The sequence below is a fragment of the Vipera berus genome (assembly GCF_964194415.1).
Source record: "Vipera berus genome assembly, chromosome: 1".
Classification (NCBI taxonomy): Eukaryota; Metazoa; Chordata; class Lepidosauria; order Squamata; family Viperidae; genus Vipera; species Vipera berus.
In genome coordinates, this window is record NC_138202.1 from 253,245,282 (window position 1) to 253,268,493 (window position 23,212).

Here is a 23,212-nt window from a genome sequence, read left to right on the forward strand (position 1 = left end):
GAGAAACTTCAGCTTGATACAACATTGCATCCAAAAACTACATGATTGCTTTGGTTTGCCTTAAAATTCACTAACATTCAGTGTAAAATTTACTAAAGAATTCTGACTGAATGTTTTATTTTACTGTGACCATCAGTATAATTCTAATTCTTTCCTTTTATCTGCCCTCAATATCCTTAGAATTTATTAATATTATTGTGCTGTATGATAAATTACAAATGGGGGAAATTATAAATCAGCTGTGTACTAAATTTACATCCTCCAAAATTTCATTTAGCAACTCGGAAATTTCAGCCAAGGACTGGATGTTTTAGAAATAGTGATTGCAATACACCAGGTTATAGGATTGCTAAGAATGTAACAAACTAAATATCAAGTAAAACAATTCACTTATCAGTGTGAATATGTAGCTTTTAAAAACCATAGAGAACTACAGTATGTTCCTTTCATAAATCCTCATCTATTTCCGAGAAGTACTATAAACATTTAAAATGGTTATTTTATACTAAATGGATTATGGTTGCATGGAAACTTAATATTATATAATGTTATAAATGACAAGAATATAAGAATCATGATTTGAACACCTTACGATTTAAAGTTCATTTGAATTGAATGATCTGATTACATGTACAAGCTAGTACTGAAAATTTTGAATTCACCTACCCTTTTGGGTTTTTTTAAACAATTGTGAGATGAAATCGGACCTGTTGTATAATATTCAGAGCTGATTTTATGTACCTAAATTGATTACTTTTCAGATTCTAAGTACGGTAAGTAATTTAACTAAAATAGATGCCATTCTAGATTATTTCATCTCTTGTCGTTAATTGGCAAATCTATTGAAATATTCTAACTGAAAAGCTTAAAACTGACTGCTCACTGAAAAAGACAAAAGAAATAGGTGGCATCCAAATTTAATCATGCTTCAAGTACATTCTGTTAACTGATTGGATTGCTTAGTCATACCTTTCACTCTACATTTGAAGATTTAAAAGTTACTTTGGAAAATAATTACATAGGAAAGAAACACGTGTAAGTATTTTCAAGTCCCCTGATAAACTACTATCAGATATCATATAAGAAACTATAAATCTTGACAAAGAATATTCACAATAGTTTGGGAATCCTTATCTAGAGTATATAAGAATCTACAAGAAAATTAAAATAATGTTGGAAATTCATCTATACAGGCTAGTGTACATTTATTTGCCATACTGACATCTATTCATAATATCAAAAAGATTTGATAGAAATATAATATCACATGACAGGCATACATTTTTCATTTATTACATGGCTTGAAATTCATCTTCCATGTTTCAATCAATATAGCAAGGAAGGAAACAGAAAAAAAAGTTCCCGCTTCTACTTAAAATTTTAAAAATAATTAGTAGCATCCTGTTTTAAAAAAATAAGAGACTGAATTTCCCTTGCATTTCCATCTGCATTTGTCTGGTATCATTCCCCATTTTCTGACCGAAAAAACTGAAGGTAAAAATGTGGTGAAAACTTACATGAATCAGAAATAGAACCAATTGTCTTTGATGCAACATAAGGAGTTATGTTATCTATATGATGATGCTACAATAAAATGTATTTTAAATAGAGCGTGTATGAAATAATTTTTGTTGCTTTTTAAAGACTTCAGTCCCATCAGACTTCTTTCCACTATCCTGTATGAGGAAAATGTATGTGAATAGTCTTTTACTTCCCAAAATTGTATTTTTATGTACTAAAATTCAATAAAACATACAATTAAATCATGCAAATTAAAATTATTGTAAAATGTGGTTTGGGCTGTATACATGAAAATGAGCAACCACACAGAAGCATTTTAGCACTATGCTTTTACTTATTTGCTGATAGAAAGTGAATAAAAGGTATTTTCATGTCAGTTCCTTTGGTAAAAAAAATAATTAACTGTGCAGCACTAGATAGCATCCAAGCAATCATCTGCTTTGTCAGTCCAGGTGTTCCAGAGAACCTGGCTTTTAATTATTTTTTGTCTTTGACTATTTGATTATATATGAATCTTGGCACCAGAGTTTTGAAAGCAGACATGTGGTGTCATAGCATCAACAAATATAACATATCTTTTTTTTGCATTTTTGTTTTTATTTGAAGTCAGTCCTAACCATCACTTGAGCTCCCTTCCTCTGCAGTCTGGGCACAGTAACTCTTGACTATTAACTCTTGATTACATACTGTTCTGAAATGAAATGTTGACCTTCATCTTTTTTCTCATTCCTTGGTCTTCTTTCTATGCTTCCCACTGTTTTCTTTCCCCTGCTTCTCCCAGTTTCCTTTGGGTCAATTAAATGTATTTTCCAATTGTTCTGTTCCATTGGAATGGTGTCCAAGAGGTGACTTTTTGTGTTTGTTCTCATTGTTCATCTGAAACCAACCCTGTTATTCAGAAATCAGCTTCATTTGTATTTACGTTACTTATGTGTTTCATAAAAAAAATGTTTATATTTACTCTCTTCACATGTTAGAGGAAAAACCTGTCCCTGTTGTTCTGTCTACCTGCTTCTTTTTTTATCTTTATCCATTTTCTCTTAATCTTCCTTGTTTTGGTAGGACTTTTCTACCATTAGAGATGTTGTGATTGGGCTGCAACACGGCAGCTCTGCTTCCTCTCAGCACCTCTCTTTCCAGAAATTGGAATACAAATAGCAGAAGAAATATAGCAAGGACCAGTTCGCTGTATTTGAATTGCTGGGTTTGTGTCTGATACTATTGCAATAAAAGAAAAAGAAAAAAAAGGAAGTTCAGTACAGTGGTTCGCATGCACTCATAATAATTGCAGAATGGGAAGAGCCCTTTCTTCTTCTTTCATTCCATTTTACTCTTGCATGTATTTATAAGATCACCTATAGCCAGTTCCTTTGTTTTTTTCCCATATCTCCCTTCTCCCAAACTACTTTCCAAGAGTTTTCTCTTCACTAGGATTGACTTTAGCATTAATCAGGAGACATTTCCAAACTAGTCGTTTATAGCATCGTACAGATTCATCCTGTCATTACTGCAATACCGTAAAACCAGACTTTATTGTTCATATAATATCATAGCAACTGTTGAATGGTGCAATAGGATGCCATAAAATCACTAGTGTGGATATGGCAAATGAGGCATCTCCTTTCATCAGGATTCTGTTAGCTGTATCCTGTTAGGTCTCTAGACATTCTCCAGTGTTGTAGGACAGAATTTCCTGCCATGATTGCTAATTATGCTGTCTCTAGGCTATTTAGGCCCTATCGTAATGGTGAAGAATTTTAGCACTTTATTGAGATGAAAAAATTGTCATTATCTTTCCTTAATTTTAGGCATAAAAGTGTTTTGGCCTGACTAAACAACTCCGTTTGTCAAGTTCGTCTCTCCTTTAATTCAGAGTTAGTTATTCCATGAAAGTTACTTGTCTTATTATCCTATTATTACCTCATAATTATGAAGTAAATGGGAGCTTTATATGTTCTGTGCAATATTGGTACAAAAATAAATACTGAATGCTAGTTGTAGCTGCAACAGTAAATAACATTTCCTTCAAATTGAGCTCAGCTCCTGGTGACTTCAAAGGCAGATCCATGTAGTTTCTTTGGCAGGAATACAGAAATACTTTCACTGGCTTTTCCTGATGATTTCTCATCCAAGAAATGCTACAGTAATTAGGTCCAATTCTCCTTATTTTTTTTTGGAGCAGCCAAAGTTAGGTGGTTAGATGCTACCATATAACTTGGTGAGCAGTAACAATGGTTAATATTAATATTAGCTTGCCTTGATCCCATGAGAGCTACAGTAAAGATTCACAAGAATTTAGAAATCTAGGCAATGTTAAAAAATAATAGTGTTTGTATAACACATTAACTTAATTATATTTACAAGACACATACATGCTGAACACATAGGATGGGTTCACACGACACGTTGGAGGAAGGTTGATTAGTTCGTAGTTCAGTATTTTATTCACAGGTATCCAGTAGATGCCATAGTGATATCTCATATGTCGTGATGTTATTGCATGAGCATCACAAATTATGTAGCTTTTGAAAAGTTAAAGACATGTGATCAAGGGTAGTATATGCAGACATAGGTTTTTGGAAAGACATTTAATATATTATAGTACTTGACACTTGTCAACCTTAATTGGTTATAAGGTGAAATGTCCTGCTGGCTTCCCCATTGACTTTGCATGTTGGAAACTGGCCGTGAAGGTCGCAAACTGTGATCATGTGACTATCATAAATGGGGAAAATAGGAGGAGGAGAAGGGGTATGTTCGTCACATTGAATTATTTATAAAAATAATAAATGTGGGATAGAAATGAATGTGCACAAGTCATCAAGTACCTGAATTGCAATCATGTGGCTGCAGGGACACTGACAGCTGCTACTGGGGAGCAGTTGTAAAGTTCCTTTTTCAGCACCAGTATTTTCTTTTTTAAAAAAATTTGAATGTTGCTGAAGTTAGCATATTGGAACTTTGTTCAGCTAAATGATAAATTATGAAAGTAGTCCATCTTTTTCAAACCTCTGAGAGATTCTGAAAAAAATAGATGACATTGCTTTAAGAGTTGCGTTAATATTAATGAGTTTCTTAAAGTATTGGCATCTTTTTTAGCCTCCTGCAGAAGCTGAAAAAGAGGGGTTTTTTATGACAAGTGGAGGTCCCACATGTGTGTTGACAATGAGGTCCAAATTATTTTTAAAAATGGCAGGGCTTTAATAAAAAAGTAGAAAAAGAACATACCGCAAAGGGCATTTAATGAATGGTAACAGGTTTGTAATAGGGAACCTGTCTTAAAGGAAAATGGAATGTGAATACAGACATTCCACTGAGTGGTAAAAAACATTTTTAGCCATAAAGTTAAATTAGGATGATGTTGCAGATGCTGTCCATGGTGGCTGAGAAATGAGAGTGAAAATATGTAGATTAGCATATCAAACATTACTTCTCATAAGAATACTTCTGATACAGATCACAATATTTAGAACCAAGTACTAATTCTTCATGTCCAGTGTGAATTTAAGTTTACGCACTCTTTCCAAATTCTCTTGGCTGGCTCTGAGAAGACCATCAAAAGAAATTGCTTCTCTTTTATTTTAAGCATAGTTAAAATATAATTTATCCTATGATAGTTTCAAAAACAATGGAGTCAAGAGGAGTTCATAAAGGATAACCATTTGCTGGTCACTGGCACAGAATGTCTCATTGGTCTAGTTTCTTGTTCAGCTAGCCATAATTGTGATTAAAAACATTAGGTCTACTTATTTCTATAAGCATTGCAATATTTATCCTGGCAAATAGTTCTTTAGGGAAATTAATGGCAAATTTGTTCTAATTTCTAATACTTAAATCCTCTTTTGATTACAAAGTACATAGCTATTTTTTTCAACCCATAGACTCATGATTAAGGAATGAATGAGTTGGGGGGGGGACTTTATAGATAACCTACCACAATTTCATGATTAGTGCGGGAATCTGTTAAGACCATTTCTGACAAATAGTCATCATAATCAATTGGAACACTATTCATTTCATCAATTTTTATGGCTGCTCAACCCACAATTGCAGCTCTGAGTATCTAAGACCTGATTAAAATAGTACAGAATTAAACAAAATCAAATAATAAATTAAAAAAAACATTTGAGACCACCCACCCTTAAAGACAGAATCATTCATCATTCATCATCCATCTCCCTGGTCCAATCCTGCAGAAAAGCCAGGTTTTCAAGGCTTTACATAGGGCCAAAGGTATTTCAATCCCATGCTCTTTATACATGATAGTCAGAACTTTGAATTGCAGCCAGAAGATAGTTTCATCTCAGAAAGTAATATGTTACATATATGTATTGTGGCAAAACTATACATGCCACCGCATTCTGGTTCAGTTACAGCTCCTAGTGGTTTTCAAGGGTAACTTCAGGAGGAATGTGTTGTTCGTATTCAACTGGGAGATGATCAAGGCATGAGTGACAGTGAGAAAGATTTCTTGATCCTGAACAGGTACAAATGGTATACAAGATGGATTTGTATGAAAGTCCTCCTGGCCATGGTTGTTATCTGTTTTTTAAACAAGAACCCAAAATTGCACACCTGTTCTACCTAGGGAAATGGAGCTGTATCTAGAACAAAACATTCATGGATCTAAGTGATGCAACATTCCCAACAATTCAGTCTTGTTACAATTGAGTTGAAACTTGTTCTTCCTTGTATGGACCTTCAAAGCACTGAAATACTGAGAAAGGTCCTTGACAGCATTGTTTGGTCTATGTCAGGCCCAGCCCAAGAATGACATAGAACAGCCAGCCAAACTTCAGTTCTTAATTTGCTTATACACAATAGACACATAGAATCTTGCTAACCTAAACCTTTACTATTCTTACCTTAGTGGAGATACCCTGGGAGATTCTAGGGAGTGACTAGCCTAACTCTTTCTCTCTTTCCTATTCAGCTCTGGGCTGTGTTGCCTCTTGTCTCTCTCGCCCCCCCCCCCCCGAAATGTACTCTTTCCTTTCTGAGAAATTGCCACTTCATTGCAGTCTATCACTCACACTTTCCCCTCCATAGGCACCATCCCTTCACAGTCTGCCAGTTAACATTAGTCCCACTAGGTAGAGCAGACCAGGAAATCAATTCCACAGGAAGGTTAAAACTCATTTTATTGAGATTGGCTAGAATCTTGCAAGACTAATTGTGCTGGACCTCCTCCTTATAATTCAATGAATTAGGGAGGCGTCTAGTTGAGTTGCTTCTGCATGGTATCTGTTTGTGGACTTTAAAATGTTTTACCTCCTTTGAGTCCTATCCTGTATATCAGGGGTGTCAAACTCAATTTCATTGAGGGCCGCATCAGCATTGCGGTTGCCCTCAGGGGGCTGGGTGGGTATGGCCAGGGTGGGCGTGGCCTACTGGGTAGGCGTGGCTAGAGTGCGTATGGCCTACTGGGTGGGCATGGCCAACTCTACATCGTTCGCATCAAGGGTGCCTATGGGGCCCTGGGCAGGAGTGGGACAGATCTGAGGGTCTCTGGCAGAAGGAGGGTCTTTGGGTCAGGGCCAAGGCAGTGGGGGCCGTTCCCTCACTGTTTCTAGGATGACTTCGCGGGCCACATGAAACCACTTCGCGGGCTGCATCCGGCCCCCGGGCCTTGTGTTTGACATGTCTGCTGTATATATTCCTACAGATACATATGTTATAAATGAGTTTCTTATGCATACTAATGAAATTTTTACCTCATGACCTTATCCAGTGATTTCATGTAGATATTAAATAGGAGCAGAGATCATAGAACACTGAGGATAGAGGTTTTGGCTGCATCTTTTCTTTCTTAACACCAAATGTAACCAACCCCAGAAGAAAAAGAACTGCTATAGAACTGTGCCCTGTACTCCTAACCCCTGGATACTATGACTGATGATATCAAAGACTGCAGGAAGATCAAGGAAAATGGAGAGTGACTTACAGTTGGGATGGCATGCATTCATATGGTATGGGAAAAATAGAATACACAGCTATTTTTCAGAGACGACATATCAGGAATTCTTTATTGATGGTTTGGGAGAAAATAAAGAGGAAGCATTACTTGAGGATTCCAGATTGGCTCTCAACTATGGAAGCGTTAATACACCCCAATATGTTTAACATGGGAAACATTATAAGATATAAAGACCTACTAACAGACACAGGGAAGCTGAAAACCAAACAACAATTAGAGGAACAAGGAATAAAGATGGATTGGCACATGAGAATGCAAATACAATCTAGATATGAAAAAGATGCGAAAATAGATAGTTTTAATTTGGGGAGAACAGAGTTAGATGAAATACGGGAACTGAAGAAAAACGGATTGAAAAATGTATAGCTACTTACTATATAGGGAATTGGAGGAGCAAGTTAAGGAGTCAATGATTAAATGGTCAAGAAATTTTGGATATACGATTGAACTAGATAGATGGCAGCAATTATGGGAAAGAAACTACAAACTGACAATGGCGACAGCATATAAAGAAAATATGTACAAGATGTTCTACAGATGGCATATGTCTCCAGAAGACTAGCTAAAATGTTTAAGGACAGATCTATGAAATGTTGGAAATGCCATCAAATACCAGGCTCTTTCTATCATATGTGGTGGACGTGTGCAGAAGCTAAAACCTATTGGAACATAATCAGATCATGGATAGAAAAGATGATACAACAACGTATAGAACTAAGACCAGAAATATTCCTGTTGGGTATTTTACCAGAGAAATATAGTAAAGAGAACACATATTTGATTATTCATATAACCACTGCAGCTAGGACTGTTTTTGCACAAAACTGGAAGGCGCTGAAAGCTCCTCCAGAAGAAGAGGTGATCAGGAAAATAATGGAATGTGCGGAAATGAATAGATTAACAATGATAATTAAAGATAATACAGAGTCAGAGTATTATGAAATTTGGGGAAAATTTTACAAGTGGGTGAAAAAGAGAATATGCTTAAAAGACGGCTAACACTAATTTAGATGGAAGAAAAATGAGGAAATAAGGAGGGAGACCCAGGCGACACAGTATTGCATAACCGGAGGTAGTATAAAAATTTATAGAAGTATATACCGAGAAGGTCAGATTTATAGAAATATTGATGTAATAGAAAATTAATGTTATCATGCCTAATATAGATATTGAAAATCTAAGGAGAGGAGCTGCTCGGACATTACCCCTGAATTGTATCGGAAGAGGAATGGGTGGGAAGAAAGGAGAGGAGAGAGGGAAGAGAGTAGAGGAGGGGGAAGGAAGTAGGAAGGTTGGAGGAAAAGAGGAGAAGTGGGGAGAAATGGGAGGGGAGTGGTGAGGGAAAGAGGAGAGGAGAGGAAGAAGAGGGAAGTAGCAAAGAAAGGAGAAAGGGAGAAAGTAGAGAAGAGGAAAGAGAGAGAAGGAGGGTGGATATGGTGAAAGGGGAAATGGACGAGCAGCATCCAAACTTACATGTGTGTATATGTATTGCAGTATATTTGTTGATTTGTTTGTGGAAGAAATGGAAAAATAAAAATGAATATAAACACACACAAAAAAGAAAATGGAGAGTGAGAATTCTGAGGTAAATTTAAATACACATAGTCCTCAATTTACAACCATTCATTTAGTGACTATTCTAAGTTATAGTGGTGCTGAAAAAAAAAAGACTTACATCCGATTTTTGCACTTATGACCATTGCAGCATCTTCATCATCACATGATCAAAATTTGGATGCTTGGCAATGACATATTTATGATGGTTGCGGTTCCTGGGGTCACGTAATTGCCATTTGCAACCTTCCTAGCAAAGTCGATGGGGGAAATCAGATTTGTTTAACAACCACATGATTCACTTAAAAGTGCAACAAAAAAAGGTTCTAAAATTGGGTACAATTCTCTTAGCAACCGACTTGCTTAGTGATAGACGTTCCCTATAAGTTGATGACTATCTGTAAAGAATTTTGGTCATGTTCAATTTGATTTGACGTTTGTTTTCTTCCAATAGCAATCCCCCTTTGAAAACCAGGAGAATCTCCATAGTCTATATGCACACACACACAAAACCCTACATAGGCATGATCTGATCTAAGACTTTCCCTTCCAGGCCATAGCTAAGACCTCAGTCAAATAGTACATCAAAGCCTCAGGTATAACCCTAAGTTGTTTTGATTGTACACTGCTCAGAATTACATCCATGAAATAGGCAGCTATATAAATTGGGTAATAAAAGTGAACTAAAATGCAAACAAAATAGTTCCTTTTGAAACTGAATGGAGTTCATCAGACACTTGAGGTGGCCAATGAAATAAGTCCTTCGATCAAAAAGGTAGATATTAGTATATTGTATGTCCCATTTGTCTTCTCTTATGCAAGCTAAACATTCCAGCTGTTTTAACTGTTCCTCAGAAAGGCTTGTTATCTCAGGCCACTTTATTTTACTGGATGCTCTTCTTGAAATTCACACTAGCTTCTCCATGTTCCCTTTAAAATGCAGTGCCAAGAACTAGGTACATATTCCAGGTAGGGTTCAATCAGCACAGAATACAATGGAATTATTATTTCCCATGACCTGGAAACAAAGCTTTGTAAATCCAATCCAAGGCTATACTTTTTAGTTACTTGATTATGTTCAGCTGGTGGTCCACTAGGATTCCCAAATCTACATGTCAGATTTAAGTTACTTTAAAAAAGTTTAAGTGTCTATGTTTGCTCTCTAAGATATTAATCAACCCTCCAATATTGTTCAGCTGCAAATCTGGTGAGCATCCTTTTCATTCCATGTTCTGGAACAGGGGTATCAAACTGCTGGCCTGTGGGCCGGATGCGTCATGGTGAAACTGCGCCCACCCCATTGCCAGCAATGGAAAAAAAGTCGAGATACATTGTGACATGTCACATGACGTTGTGAGTTTGACACCCCTGTTCTAGATCATTTATGAAGATATTGACTAACAGCCAAAGATGGAGACTTGAAGGACTACACCTAATATTTCCTTCCGGAACAATTTATGAACATCCTTTGAGGATGATTGCTCAATTGCAAATCAATCAAGCCACAGTACTATTTTGCCCACATTATTAATCTTGTCCATGAACATATCATGAGACACTTTGCCATACATTTAGCCTGATCAAGATATAAATACATCCACAGCATTCCTTTGCTCCATCAATATAGTAAACTCTGACATAAAAAGACATAAAGTTAGTCTGACATTATTTGTTCTGGATAAACTGATGGTGGGTCCTTGTGATAGAAACATTTTTTCCTAAATGCTTGCAGACATGGTGCTTGTCTTTTTCCCCAAGTATCTCACACACTACAGATATTAACATGACTAGTGTATAATTTTTCAAGTCTTTCTGCTCTCTTTTAATATTGGGAATATGTTTGTTTTTCTAGTATCTTAGCAGTTCTCCAGGAATTTTCAAAGACTGTAGTCAATACTTAGAATTACTGAATATCATCAGTGGTATATTACTTCCATCAATTCTTTTAGTGTCCTATCTGACCCTGCAATCTGGAATTAATTTCAGATAGCTATATGGCTTTTTATACCTTTTTCAATACTTAACCATATTACTCCTTCCTTCTGCAATACATTAGGAGCTCTCTCTCTCTCCCGAGAGAAGGCAGCTGTTAAAGTATTCTGCTTTCTGCCTTCTCTCTTTTCTTTGATATTACTTATTCACTTTACCTGTTGAACAGACCAATAATCTCCCTGGCTCTTCAGTTTTGGAAAGATATTTTCTCAAATCTTTCTTATTATATTTTCATTCCTCACCAGCCTCATCTCATTTTCAGCTTTCATCTTGCTAGTTCCATCTCTATAAGCTTGATTTATCAATTTGTATGCCACCTTAGTTATCAGTCCTTGCTTTCATTTTTATAGTCTCCTTTTTGCTTTTCTATTTGTCAGTAAGTTCACCATTCACGCAATCTAGCTAAAACTTTTCTCATTTTTCCTTCGGATGGGAATTGTTTGTGCCTTTGTGTTCAGTAACCCATTTTGGGGGGTCTCATATTACACTCCAATTTGTTTATCCATTAGAATTTCAATTCATGGTAGGTGCCCATTTTTTGCCTAAATTCATTGAAATTTGCAATCCAAGATATGTAACTGACGTTTCCCAGCTATTCCCCACGTTATCTTCATTTCATGAACATAATGCTTTTCTCTAACATGCTGATAATTTACTCTATCAACCATTTTTACTTTGTGGGGATTAGCAGAAGTCCATTATTGCTGCTAAGGTCTGCTGTCTTGAACACTTAAAATGATTTAGAAAGGCATTATTCCCATCCTCTGCTAGGTTAGGTGATCTGTCCTAAATTCCCAGAATGGTTTCAGTTTGGTTTCTTACACTTTTTACTTTTATTCAGATGATTTCAACGGATCTACCATATTCATAAACAATGTCTTTCCAGGTATTTAGATTTTTCATATAAAAAGCCATTCCCCTTCCACTTTTGTACTGGGCAATTCTTAACACACATTTTTAAAGTGAAAAATTAATTTGCAACTTAACATCAATATGTTTGCACACATCATTAGACCCCTTTCCTTATCTATACAGAGAATACTAACTGCAATAATGTAAATAAAGTTTCTTTTTATACAACCTCCCTGGAAAAACATTCTGAATACCTGAAGAAAAAAAATAAAAATCTACCACAGCCATGAAGCTTTGCATTTGTGGCACAGAACTATGATATCTACCATCATAGTTCTGGAAAACATAAACAGAATCTTTAGGATGATACTTGACAATTGGTACAGTCCAATGCAAGCTTCTCAAAATTTCTGGTATGTTATTTCACTTGAAGACCAATTATTTCAATCTCTGATAATGTAAATCCATGGACTTATCCACATAGTCTGCTTGTTGTAGCACAAAGAGACACATTTGCTTTTCCTTAACTGTATGTCTTGACAACATAATCTCCATTGCCACGCTTCTGCTGAAGTAGATTGAAGCTTGTTCAAGAGATTCTGGAAGGAAATTAGTGGTTTCCTTGCTATTATGGCAGAAGACTTCCCATCTGGACATTCTAGTAGTGAAAAGAAGAAGGTCCTCTGGAAGTGAACAATTTACTGGGCACCAAATGGCCTGGGAGCAGTGGTGGGATTCAGCCGGTTCGCACCACTTCGCCAGAACCAGTAGCTATTTTTTTGTTGCCTAGGCCCAGAATGGACTTTCGGAAGTGGCATCCACATAGAGAACCAGTTGTTTACATATTTGTATCCCACCACTGCCTGGGAGGACTGCTGTAATACTGCCCTCTCCTCCAGCTTATGGACCTCCATAGCCATGTATACTAAGACTTCCAGAGAGACTGAATACTTCTCAGCACAAATATTTTATTCTTTTTTTTAAATCCCATTTATATCCCGCCCTTCTCCGAAGACTCAGGGCGGCTTACAATCTAAGAAGCACAAATCAATGTGCTTAGCAATAGCCTTCATTCTATGCATATGCCTGCTTATTAGGGCTTTCGCGCCCCCCCCCAAGCGGCATTTTTACAAAGTCAGCTTATTGCCCCCAACAATCTGGGTCCTCATTTTACCTACCTCGGAAGGATGGAAGGCTGAGTCAACCTTGAGCCTGGTGGGACTCAAACCTGCACTAATTGCAGGCAGCTGGTGTTACTTAAGGAGGCATTAGCCCACTGCTCCACCAAGGCTCTTTTATTCTTCCTCTTCTGGGGTTCAGAGATGGGAATATTGACCTCATGTAAATACCAAATGGAGGTCTACTGGGAGGTCAATATCCACTGGTAAGCAAAAACATCCTGACAACAGCAAAAAACAGAAAAAACAGGGAAATTAACATGATATCTAAGCCCACATCAATTCAGCATGACTTCCATCAGGGAAAATCAGATGGTCCTTTAAACTTGCATATAAAAAACAACAACCATATGTTTTAAAATATAAAAAACGGTTAGAGGAGGATTTTTAAATGATTGTATTGTACTACCCCCAGCCAAAACAACTCCTTAATTTGATCAGCTGTTTAAAGAAACATGATGTAATGTCCAGCCCCTGGAAGAAGAGTTTCTATTTCAGCAGGATAACCTCCTGGAGTCTGCATACATGGAATTGCTTTTTTCCAGTGCTGGCTTGGAAAAAGGGAACCAACAGCTGCCCTGAAAATGGCCCAAATGATATTCTGTGAAGGCAGCAGTACTATTGGAGTCATTTTGAGGCACACAAAAAAAGTAGGCCATGGGGCAGTGGTCTTCACATTGGCTTAGTTTCCTCCCATCTCGACAATGGGAGAAACATGGCTGTGTGGAGGAACCTTATCAGTGCCAGTTAAAGAAATCCATAAGCAAGAAAACCCTTCCCCGGGGGGGGGATAAATAGCAAGGCAGGTTATGCTGGAGGCTTGTGAAGTTCCTTGTGGGGAAAAAAAAAGGAATCTGTGGACTCTCTGCCAGGTTATGGGATGAAACTCTCCAGGATGCAGGAAGAAATTTAACCCATAGAGACTTATTTCTAGGTGCAGTGAATAATCAGATAGAGTGCTGATAGAGTTTGATTTTATGAGGGAATGATGCTGAGGGATAAATGGAAGAGATGCTGCCTAGGAACCAATAAGACAAGAGAGGGAGGAGCCCACAGTGAGAGAAAGAAATTTAGGAGAGACTTACCCTAATTGAACAGGCAGTTCAAAGTGACAGTGGGAGATTTGTACTTTCAGACTTACAAGATTTTGTTTATTTATATAGCCACCCGTCTCAAAAACATGACTCTGGCAGTGTATAACAGTGATAAGGTACTGTTACTGTAGCCTTACAATAAAGTAAAATTAGCTCGTCTGTTCATTTTTTCTGTCTGGTTTACCTGAGTGGGTCGACATACAGTTTCCTTCAAAACTATTTTGTCTGAGGTCCAATTTCCATTTTGGGTGGGATTACAAATACTCATTGAGGGGAAGAAAAGAAGGCGAGGGCAATAAATATTAGCTGAAAACATTTAACTGCTACATCAGCCGTGCCTTCCTAACTGAGTGGGACGGAGCCTTACAACTGTAGGAGAGAATTGAATCTAGTAAGAATGTTAGGTAAGATTTTCCACTGGACAGTCACACATCAAAGAATAATCATGCCACCTACTGAAGAAGTACCTATTAATGTATCTATCTCTAAACATGATAATGAAAGGTTATAAAGAGCTTGTATTTATTTTACACATCTGTTTTTTAGAGGTTTATGTAAGTTTAATCCTTCAGTAACTATAGCCTTGGTCATGCAGTTTTCCTAAACATATGTTTTACATTAAGAAACGAAATACTGCCAGTAAATTCAATGAGACTACTCATGAGCTAATATTTGGCAAATATTTAAGATCTCTGCAGCAACAAAGCTGAAGTTAGCAGTAGAACAATGTTTTCAACACATTGTATAGTAGAAATAACATGAACTATAACGTTAAATAATCAGACATGATGTAAGACTAATTTTATTTAATCCATTCTATATAGCTTTAGGACGCAGAATGTTTTCCAAATACTACAGTTAACTTTAGGCTGTAATTGATAGTTACCTTTACTCATTTTATAATAATACATTTCTCATTATTAAACAAGGAGGCAGTTAAAGAAAAAAAAATAGTTAATTATCTAAAGAAATATAACACAAATTTTGGACATAGGTGGACTTTCTACTGACTACTGACATAGTCATTTTCAATTATAATTTTTATAGCAAACTAATTTGCTAGAAGGGTCAAAGCCAAATACAGGAGCACAAAGTAAAAAGGATCTAAACATATCTCATTTTTTTTCAGACGCTGTTGCATTTTCCATCTAAGTAATATTTTAGGAGTATTTAGCAGGTGCTTCCAATTTGACTGCAGTCTGGAACAAGCGATACAAGACAGCATCCACACAGCATCAGCCAGCAACTAAAATGCATCCCGTTAACTTAAAAGATATAATACTTTAAAATATTATCCAAATCTCTTAAGTGGTTACTGAAATCTCATATCATCTTATGATCTTGAGAGATTTTGTGCATGTAATGATATTGGGGAAAAAATGCTGATCATTTGCACCGGTTGGCCTTGTTAAACTTTTATCCCCTAAATTGGCTATAATGCCGAAAATAAGGATATAGAAAAAGTCGGTACAATGGATTTACAAATAAAACCAGCTGATGTTTTAATAATTAAAGGAGACATACAAATAATGAACCAGAAGAGTTACTTGAAAGCTGCCTTATCTTGGATTTACAAAAGGGACGTGTTAATTAAGTTATTCCTGAGAGGGAACAAAGAGAAATTGAGAAGTAATCATCTTGTGGGACTTTATTTGATGGGATTAAATATTAAGAAAAGTAAACAGAAGGAATTCAAAATGGACTTATTTGATTAGGGTTAATATATATGTTTTGGTTTCTGATAGCTATTAATGGAATTTCTTTTTGACCAGGGCTGAATAATGACGCTTCAAATATGTTTATAAATGGGGACAGATTTCTTTTGTTTGATTTCTTAGAAAAAAATGGTAAGTTGGAATACAGAATTGATTTATTAGATCAATGTAAATATATAATATGTTACTATTTCTGCCCTTTGCAGATTAGAAGTAAATGAAAGTTTTATAATTTAACTTTTTATAAAGGATGATGTATGGGAAGAATGTATCTTTTTTCTTATTAAAATATTGGAGAAGGTGTTAAGTTGTGGAAATTGTTCATTGTTGCCTGGAGGAGGGGGGGGAGTCATCTTTTATATATCTTTTTACCTTATTTTTTTTCCTATTGCTCTGTACTTACCTTTTTCTTTCCTTTGTTTTTTATATTTTACTTAGTTTGTATCAATATTTTATCTTTAATTTATTACAGAAAATGACTATGAAGTTTTTATCTGTAGAATCAAAGATTATGTTGTTAATAAAAGTCCAAATTGCCTCCAGCTGAGAGTTCAGCAAACAAAAACATTTTCCCTTTCAAGAGTTTAGAACAGGTGGAGGCCTTAGGCTACCAGGACCTAAGATGGAAAAAAACAACAGTCTGTTTTATACATCCTATTATTCTGTGCTTTCAGGTTGGGTCTATTATATAACTTTTTGCATTATAGATAGTCCTGGACCTATGACCACCACTGAGCCCAAAATCTCTGTTGCTAAGATAGACAGTTGTTAAGTGAGTTTTGCCCCCATTTTATGATCTTTCTTGCCACAGTTCTTAAGTGAATCACTGCAATTGTTGGTAATACGGTTGTTAAGTGAATCAGATTTCCCCATAGACACTGCTTGGCGGAAAGTTGCAAAAGGTCATGACATGACCCTGGGACACTGATACCATCATAAATACATGCCAAATACATGTCTGAATTTTGATCATGTGATGCTGCCACGGTCATAAGACTGAAAAATGGTATTAAGTTAATTTGGAATTGTCACTAAACAAATGTAAGTTGAGTACTGCCTGTATTGGAAACAGGAGAGATGACTGATTTTATTGATAAGACTGTTGTACCGTGAATATGAGACAGTAGAATATTCAGTATCAGTACACATTGAAACCATAGATGGAAGACATTTGTGTTTTGTGTCCAAACTCTGTTTTACTGCTTCTCTTCATTTCATCACTGAAGACCATTTAGAAACACTGCAGTTTTATTTAATCTCCTCTTCATGGGGTGGACTAGCTACAAATTCATAATTCTGTCATTCACTGGGATCATAGTGGACCAGTGAAATGGACCAGATGGGTCAAGATCACAAATTGTACATAGCAAGAAAGATAACCTTGATGGAGATATGCAGGAACTGTTACATAGGCAGAAGGGCTGAAACATTTTAAAGTCCACAGCGAGATAGTATTTGGAAGTGGCAGAGACCGATACCTCCCTAATTAATTGAACTGTAAGAAGGATGAGGGGAGACCTCACAATCAAATTGGCAAGGGTCTGTTATTATAGCCAGTTTCAATAAACATACCGTACTTTTAGCTTTCCTGTAGAGTTGATTTCTATGTCAAGTCTACCTAGTGGGTAGAAATTATTGACACTTGACACTATTTGCAAGCACTTTAAATTTTGTCATTCAAATTACCTCTATTCAAAAGCTATTCCTTTTGATTTATTAGAAAAATACTCCATCTTCATTGGTGTTTTTTTGAAAGAAAGTGACATATATATTTCTTCCTCATTATTACTGTCATTACACTATCCCTTGGTTCCTAGAGGTTAGATTCCTGCAAAATAGAGTTGATTTGTTTAAAGGGAATATTAATGACAATCTGTAACAAGAGTTCAGAAATCCTCCTCCTCTACCTCCTTTTCTTAGTTTTTTTTTTCCTTGAGAAAAAAGATGGCACTTTGAATGTGTCAGAGTTTTTGAACTCTGTAATTGTTACAGATCAGTGGCAGCTTCCATTTATGTCTGGTTTCCTGGAACTATTACAGTAGGTGAGCATTTTTAATTAAACCGGTTTTGAGAGAGGTTTACAGTTTGATTTTGATATGCATTACAAAAAGTTTAAGTACATAGTGATGTCTCTTGACCTTTTGAATTGTCCTTTAACTTTATGACATTCATTGACTGAAGTATTTTCAGAGATCTGAATTTTATATTTAATTTAATTTTATATTTATATTTTATATTTATATTTTAATTTTTTCAGACATTTTGGTGGCCCATACTGAACATGTAGAAATGTTCTGAATTACTTTGTATGCAAGCTATACATCAAGTTGGAGAAATGTGCTTTTGTTCTCCTTACATTGGACTAGTTGGGCTATGGAATTCCTTCAGAAAGCATTTAAATGGGCCATATGAATGTGTTTTCTACCTTGCCTGGCAAGGCACAGGGAATGCCAAAGATCTACCATGTTTTGGGAGTTCCAAAGTTGCTTTTTCAAAAGGCACCTTTATTTTTCCTTAAAGACATTTTGATTCTTATCCAAGAAGCTTCTTCAGTTCAGAAATGAAGAACTAAAGAAGATTCTTGGATGAGAAGTGAAATGTCTTCAAGGAAAAATAAAGAAAATTCAGTTGCCTTTTGAAAAGCACCATTATGACAGCCATGATCTGGATGACTGAGAATCTCCATAGACATGTTTTGGGGGAATGTATAGCTTTTACAAGCAGTTTATATCTGATTGTGCAGAACACACCAGATTTCTCGATCAGCTTATAAAGAAATAGATTCAATTTACATGGACACTTCAGATTCCAGGATCTGAAATACTGTAGCTTTTGCCTCCCAGGTCCTGCTGTGCAGTGTAGTCTTCAGTTGTCCTTCTATGATGCAAACAAATACCTTGGACTTTGCACCACAAGCATTTGTTCTACAGGGTACTACTGATGGAGGGAAAGATCTAGGACACTATGTCTTTCATTCCAGAATTTTTTTTTACTTGCTGAATGGAAATATGTTTTCTTTTTTTTAAAAAAGGAGCTCTTGGCCAAAAAAGGATGCTTCCAGCATTGAAAATATTTTTGGAATTTGGAATAGCTATAGATTAGAATTTGGAATAGCCAGAATCTTAAATCTAACAGTTTTGCCTCTCTCATGCAAACACAAACTAACTTTGATTACTGAGACCTTGGGAGTGGGGGGGGGGCACATTCCTGACTTTAATGAATACTTGCAGAGAGAAAAATACCCATATGGGTTCAGCTAAATAAATATTAGGATAACTCCTGTTAATTCCTTCGCCTTTTCTTGAAATAGGGAATCACTCCTCTGTACCGTATCTGTACTTTCTTTTTCTGTCAGGGAAGAAGTCTTGAAATTCGGTCACAAAAATATTTTTTTTTTAATTTTAATTCCATTTATATCCCGCCCTTCTCCGAAGACTCAGGGTGGCTTACTAGCTTAGCAGTAGCCTTCATTCTGTGTATATGCCTGCTTATTAGGGCTTTCACACACACCTCAAGCGGCATTATTACAAAGTCAGCTTATTGCCCCCAACAACCTGGGTCCTCATTTTACCTACCTCGGAAGGATGGAAGGCTGGTGTAGGACATCCTGGCAGTTCAAAACTAAACACCTTTGGGATTTTTGGTAGCCTCACTCACATCAAAGAAAATACAAAGACATGTTTCCTTTTGTCATATCTGCCATCATGCCAGATTTTTACCTAAGCCAACTGACTTTTTACACTGAATTTCCTCTTTGAAAAGATCTTGGGACTAACTGTCTCTTTGAATGTTATTACTGGGTATTGAGAGTTTGAATGACATTTTGGTAGTGGTAGATTTGTTTGCAAAAATTATTCTTTATTTCGGGTAAGGATCTTCAATCTGCAGCAGAAACCACCAGGTTGTTGATCAATAGTATATTTCAGCAGAAAAGTATGGCTTTTCTTTTCTTTGATTTTGTGTTGATAGAAGGGGGAGAGGTTCAGCCCAAGGCTCCTGCTTTCTGGGGTACCAGAGGGCAGCTCCACTTTCTAATTACTAATTAGGGCATTGATTTCATGATCGTACCATTTCAGTGTTGAAAGGTCTGTGTTAATTGCCAATTGCAGATGGGAAGAAAGTGGGAAAGTGCATTTGTGCAAGTGAAAAGAAAACAGTATATTAGTTTACTGAATAAAGAAACTATTTATAGTTAGGGTGGAAGTGGGAAAGTCCATCTAAAAGATAAAAAAAAGTTTTGTAAAAAAGCAAGACAAGCTGGCAACACGGAGCCCCATAATGTTTACCAAATAGAAAAGAAATAGCTGAGACTACTCTGGAAGAACAATATATGAGAATGGGAATTAGTGGTTTCTAACACAATCTGAAATATGTCTGAATTATTTTCTATAATTATCTGCATTTCTATTTTATTGGATTTGGCTTAAATGAATTTTTGCTTGAAGTGGTGGCCTGTATATTAATTTGAATTGCTGTAATCTAGTGAGATTGACTGACTAGTGCCTGAGAAACAATTCCAGTTCTTCTGTTGCTCTCCTGGTGTGCTTTAAACACTTTATAGAAGCACAGAATATAAAGTTTTATGAAAAATATGTGTTAAATATATTGCTGACTATCAATTCATGTGCAAAGAATGATAAATAGCTCTCTACCCTCTCATATTTTTCTTTAAATTACAAATTCATGCAAACCTGTCATAATTACATATGTCATTCAAAGATTTAAATGGTTTACATTCTATGTATGTGACTTGATAAATGAACATTAGTCTAGAGTAGGTGGGACAAAGCTGCTATTTCACGGTACAGTGCAAAATAGATTTTGATTTATGTATTCATTCTTTTGGTTCTAAATGATTATTGATTGCATAAATAAGTAGGTAATTCTTCTCTTACAGAATTTTGCAGAAAACACTATGAATGAGCTCCTTGGCTGGTATGGTTACGATAAGGTTGAATTAAAAGATGGAGAAGATATTGAATTCAGGAATTACTCTGCAGACGGGGAGAGCCGACAGCACATTTCTGTTCTCAAAGGTAAAATATCGTTTAAGGTTTGTTTGTTTGTTCCTGCTAAACAGGATTAGCCATAAGAACTTCCCAAATTCACCTAGGACTAGGTGGAATTCTACTTAGAGTCTTAAAAGATGAGCTCGTATGTGTTCATGATGGTGTCTTCCAGCGCATAAAAGGAGGAGCAAAGATTAGTCAAATGGGTCTGCAACACAACAGTAATTTTTCTTCCTCATATAACCAGCTCCAAGAAACTATATTTCCAGCGAGTGGTGACAAAAACAGGAGAGAAGAAGCCAACCCATCTCTCTTTTGTTCCTCAGAAGAAGAAGAAAAATCAGTTGTGGCTAAACTTTTACTTAGAAACCTGCAACACCATCTGCAACCCCCCCCCTTAATTTAGATCACTGCAGTGAAATTGTCCATGTCACAACACAGCAGTCAGAGGTCATTATCAGTTGAAAACAGACTTATAGGTAACAGTTATATTCAGGTTTTCATCTGTAGATCACAATCCTTTGCCTTCAGAGCTTTCTCTTCTGCAATACAGTAATACAGTAGCTCATAGCCCCACATTTTGCTCAGCTATAAGTCTCACTTTGTTACAGCTTTCTATTCATGTTTGGGCTTTTCCATACATAACTTCTTGCAACTTCTCCCATGCTATATCATATAATTATTATTATGAATAACTCAAGGCGGTGAACATACCTAATAATTATTCTTTCTCCTGTTTTCCCCACAACAACAACCCTGTGAAGTGGGTCGACGCAGAGTTACTGGCCAAAAGTCATGCTCTGCATTAAAACAATGCGGTTTGTGTCATTTTGATTTAATGTAATCCATGAACTCACTTTTTCTAAATTAGGGTACTATCACGTGTTCAATCAATTATATTTAATTTAATTTAATTTAATTTAATTTAATTTAATTTAATTTAATTTAATTTAATTTAATAATTTAATTTAATTTAATATTTGCATTTGTATACCGCCCTTTCCCTGAGGACTCAGGGCGGTTTACAGGGAATTAAAAATCAAAGCATACAAATCAAAGCATACAAATTTAAAACAAACCTTGCCCTAGTGCCATATGGTAATCTAATGTGTATGGACATGAAATGTGTTGGTGGAGAAAGTATATTTAAATTGTTTATTAATGTTCTTCGTTTCAAGTTTAACATGCTTTGTTCTGAGTTCAGAATATGAATAGCATTATGGTGCTGTTTTAATCATTCTGACAAAGTTCCAGCCTTGTATGACCTCATTCTTGCTTAGTACTCAACTTGAAACACTTTTGGAAGAATGGAAAAGCTTCTAGTAACACCTAAAGTAAGATCTGAATAAACCAGTTTCACCTGAAACACTCCAACTTGCTAATAGTGTGATGGGTCAAGGAGGGCAGAGGAAAGGAGGGAGAAATAATACTTGAAATCGACATATATAGGATATTAATTGGATTCAAGTATTGCACTAAGCCACAATATAATTTGTTTAGTTTTGGCTCAGCCCTACTAATGCACCTCCTTTGAAACCCACTTTGTCCTAATATCTTAAATTGTAGAAGTAGAACTGAATTGAATTTCCTTTGAATGTCAGTTTGGATGTCTGGAATTTTGAAGGTGGTTATCTGGAACAGTTTTGAGAGGGGAAACTGTTTTCTTCTTAGCTGTTTGTGAGTGTTTATTTTTTATTTGAAATGTAGATAGATGTTTACTTATGGGAGAGATGGAGTGATTTATTCACAATAACAGAATTCACAGTTTAAGGGTGCATTTAATTATTGAATAATTTTCAGTGAGGGAGAAATGCCTACTCCCAATACTGGATAGAAGAAGACAAAAAGTACATTTGTTTTTTGTTTTGTTTTGTTTTGTTTTCTTCCATTTAATCACGTCTGAATTATTGGAGACTGGGCAAATCTCTGCAGTTTTCTTGGCAAGGTTTTGAGAAGTGGTTTGCCATTGCTTCCTTTCTAGAGTTGAGAGATAGTGACTGGCCCAGGGTCTTCCAGCTGGCTTTGTGCTTAAGGTAGGGCTAGAATTCATGGTCTCCTGGTTTCTAGTATGATGCCTTAAATAATTTTAGAATATTGTCTAGTCATGAAATTAATTTCCTCTTTCGGACCCATTAAAAATGAAGTTTCAGTGGTAACTATTTCTGGAGATCTTTGGGGGCTGCAATTCAAGGCTTTTGTGGGATGTATGTGACCCTGGGTCTTTAAGCTGTGGGCTTCTGTATCTATTACATATATAATGCTAATAAGTCTAGTCTTTCCCTCTTTAAAACAATAGCCACTAATATTGGAAGAAGGATTA

The 23,212-nt window shown here is 36.1% G+C and overlaps 1 protein-coding gene across 1 annotated transcript in view; it reads left to right on the forward strand.

Annotated features, from left to right (window-relative positions):
* SOBP (sine oculis binding protein homolog) overlaps positions 1–23,212 on the forward strand; it is a gene marked incomplete at its 3' end in the record, with an annotated part of 163,819 nt that overhangs the window by 3,192 nt on the left and 137,415 nt on the right. The window contains exon 2 of the mRNA XM_081329155.1: positions 20,781–20,919. Within this exon, the coding sequence (XP_081185281.1) occupies positions 20,781–20,919 (139 nt within the window). The remainder of the gene's footprint in view (positions 1–20,780; positions 20,920–23,212) is intronic.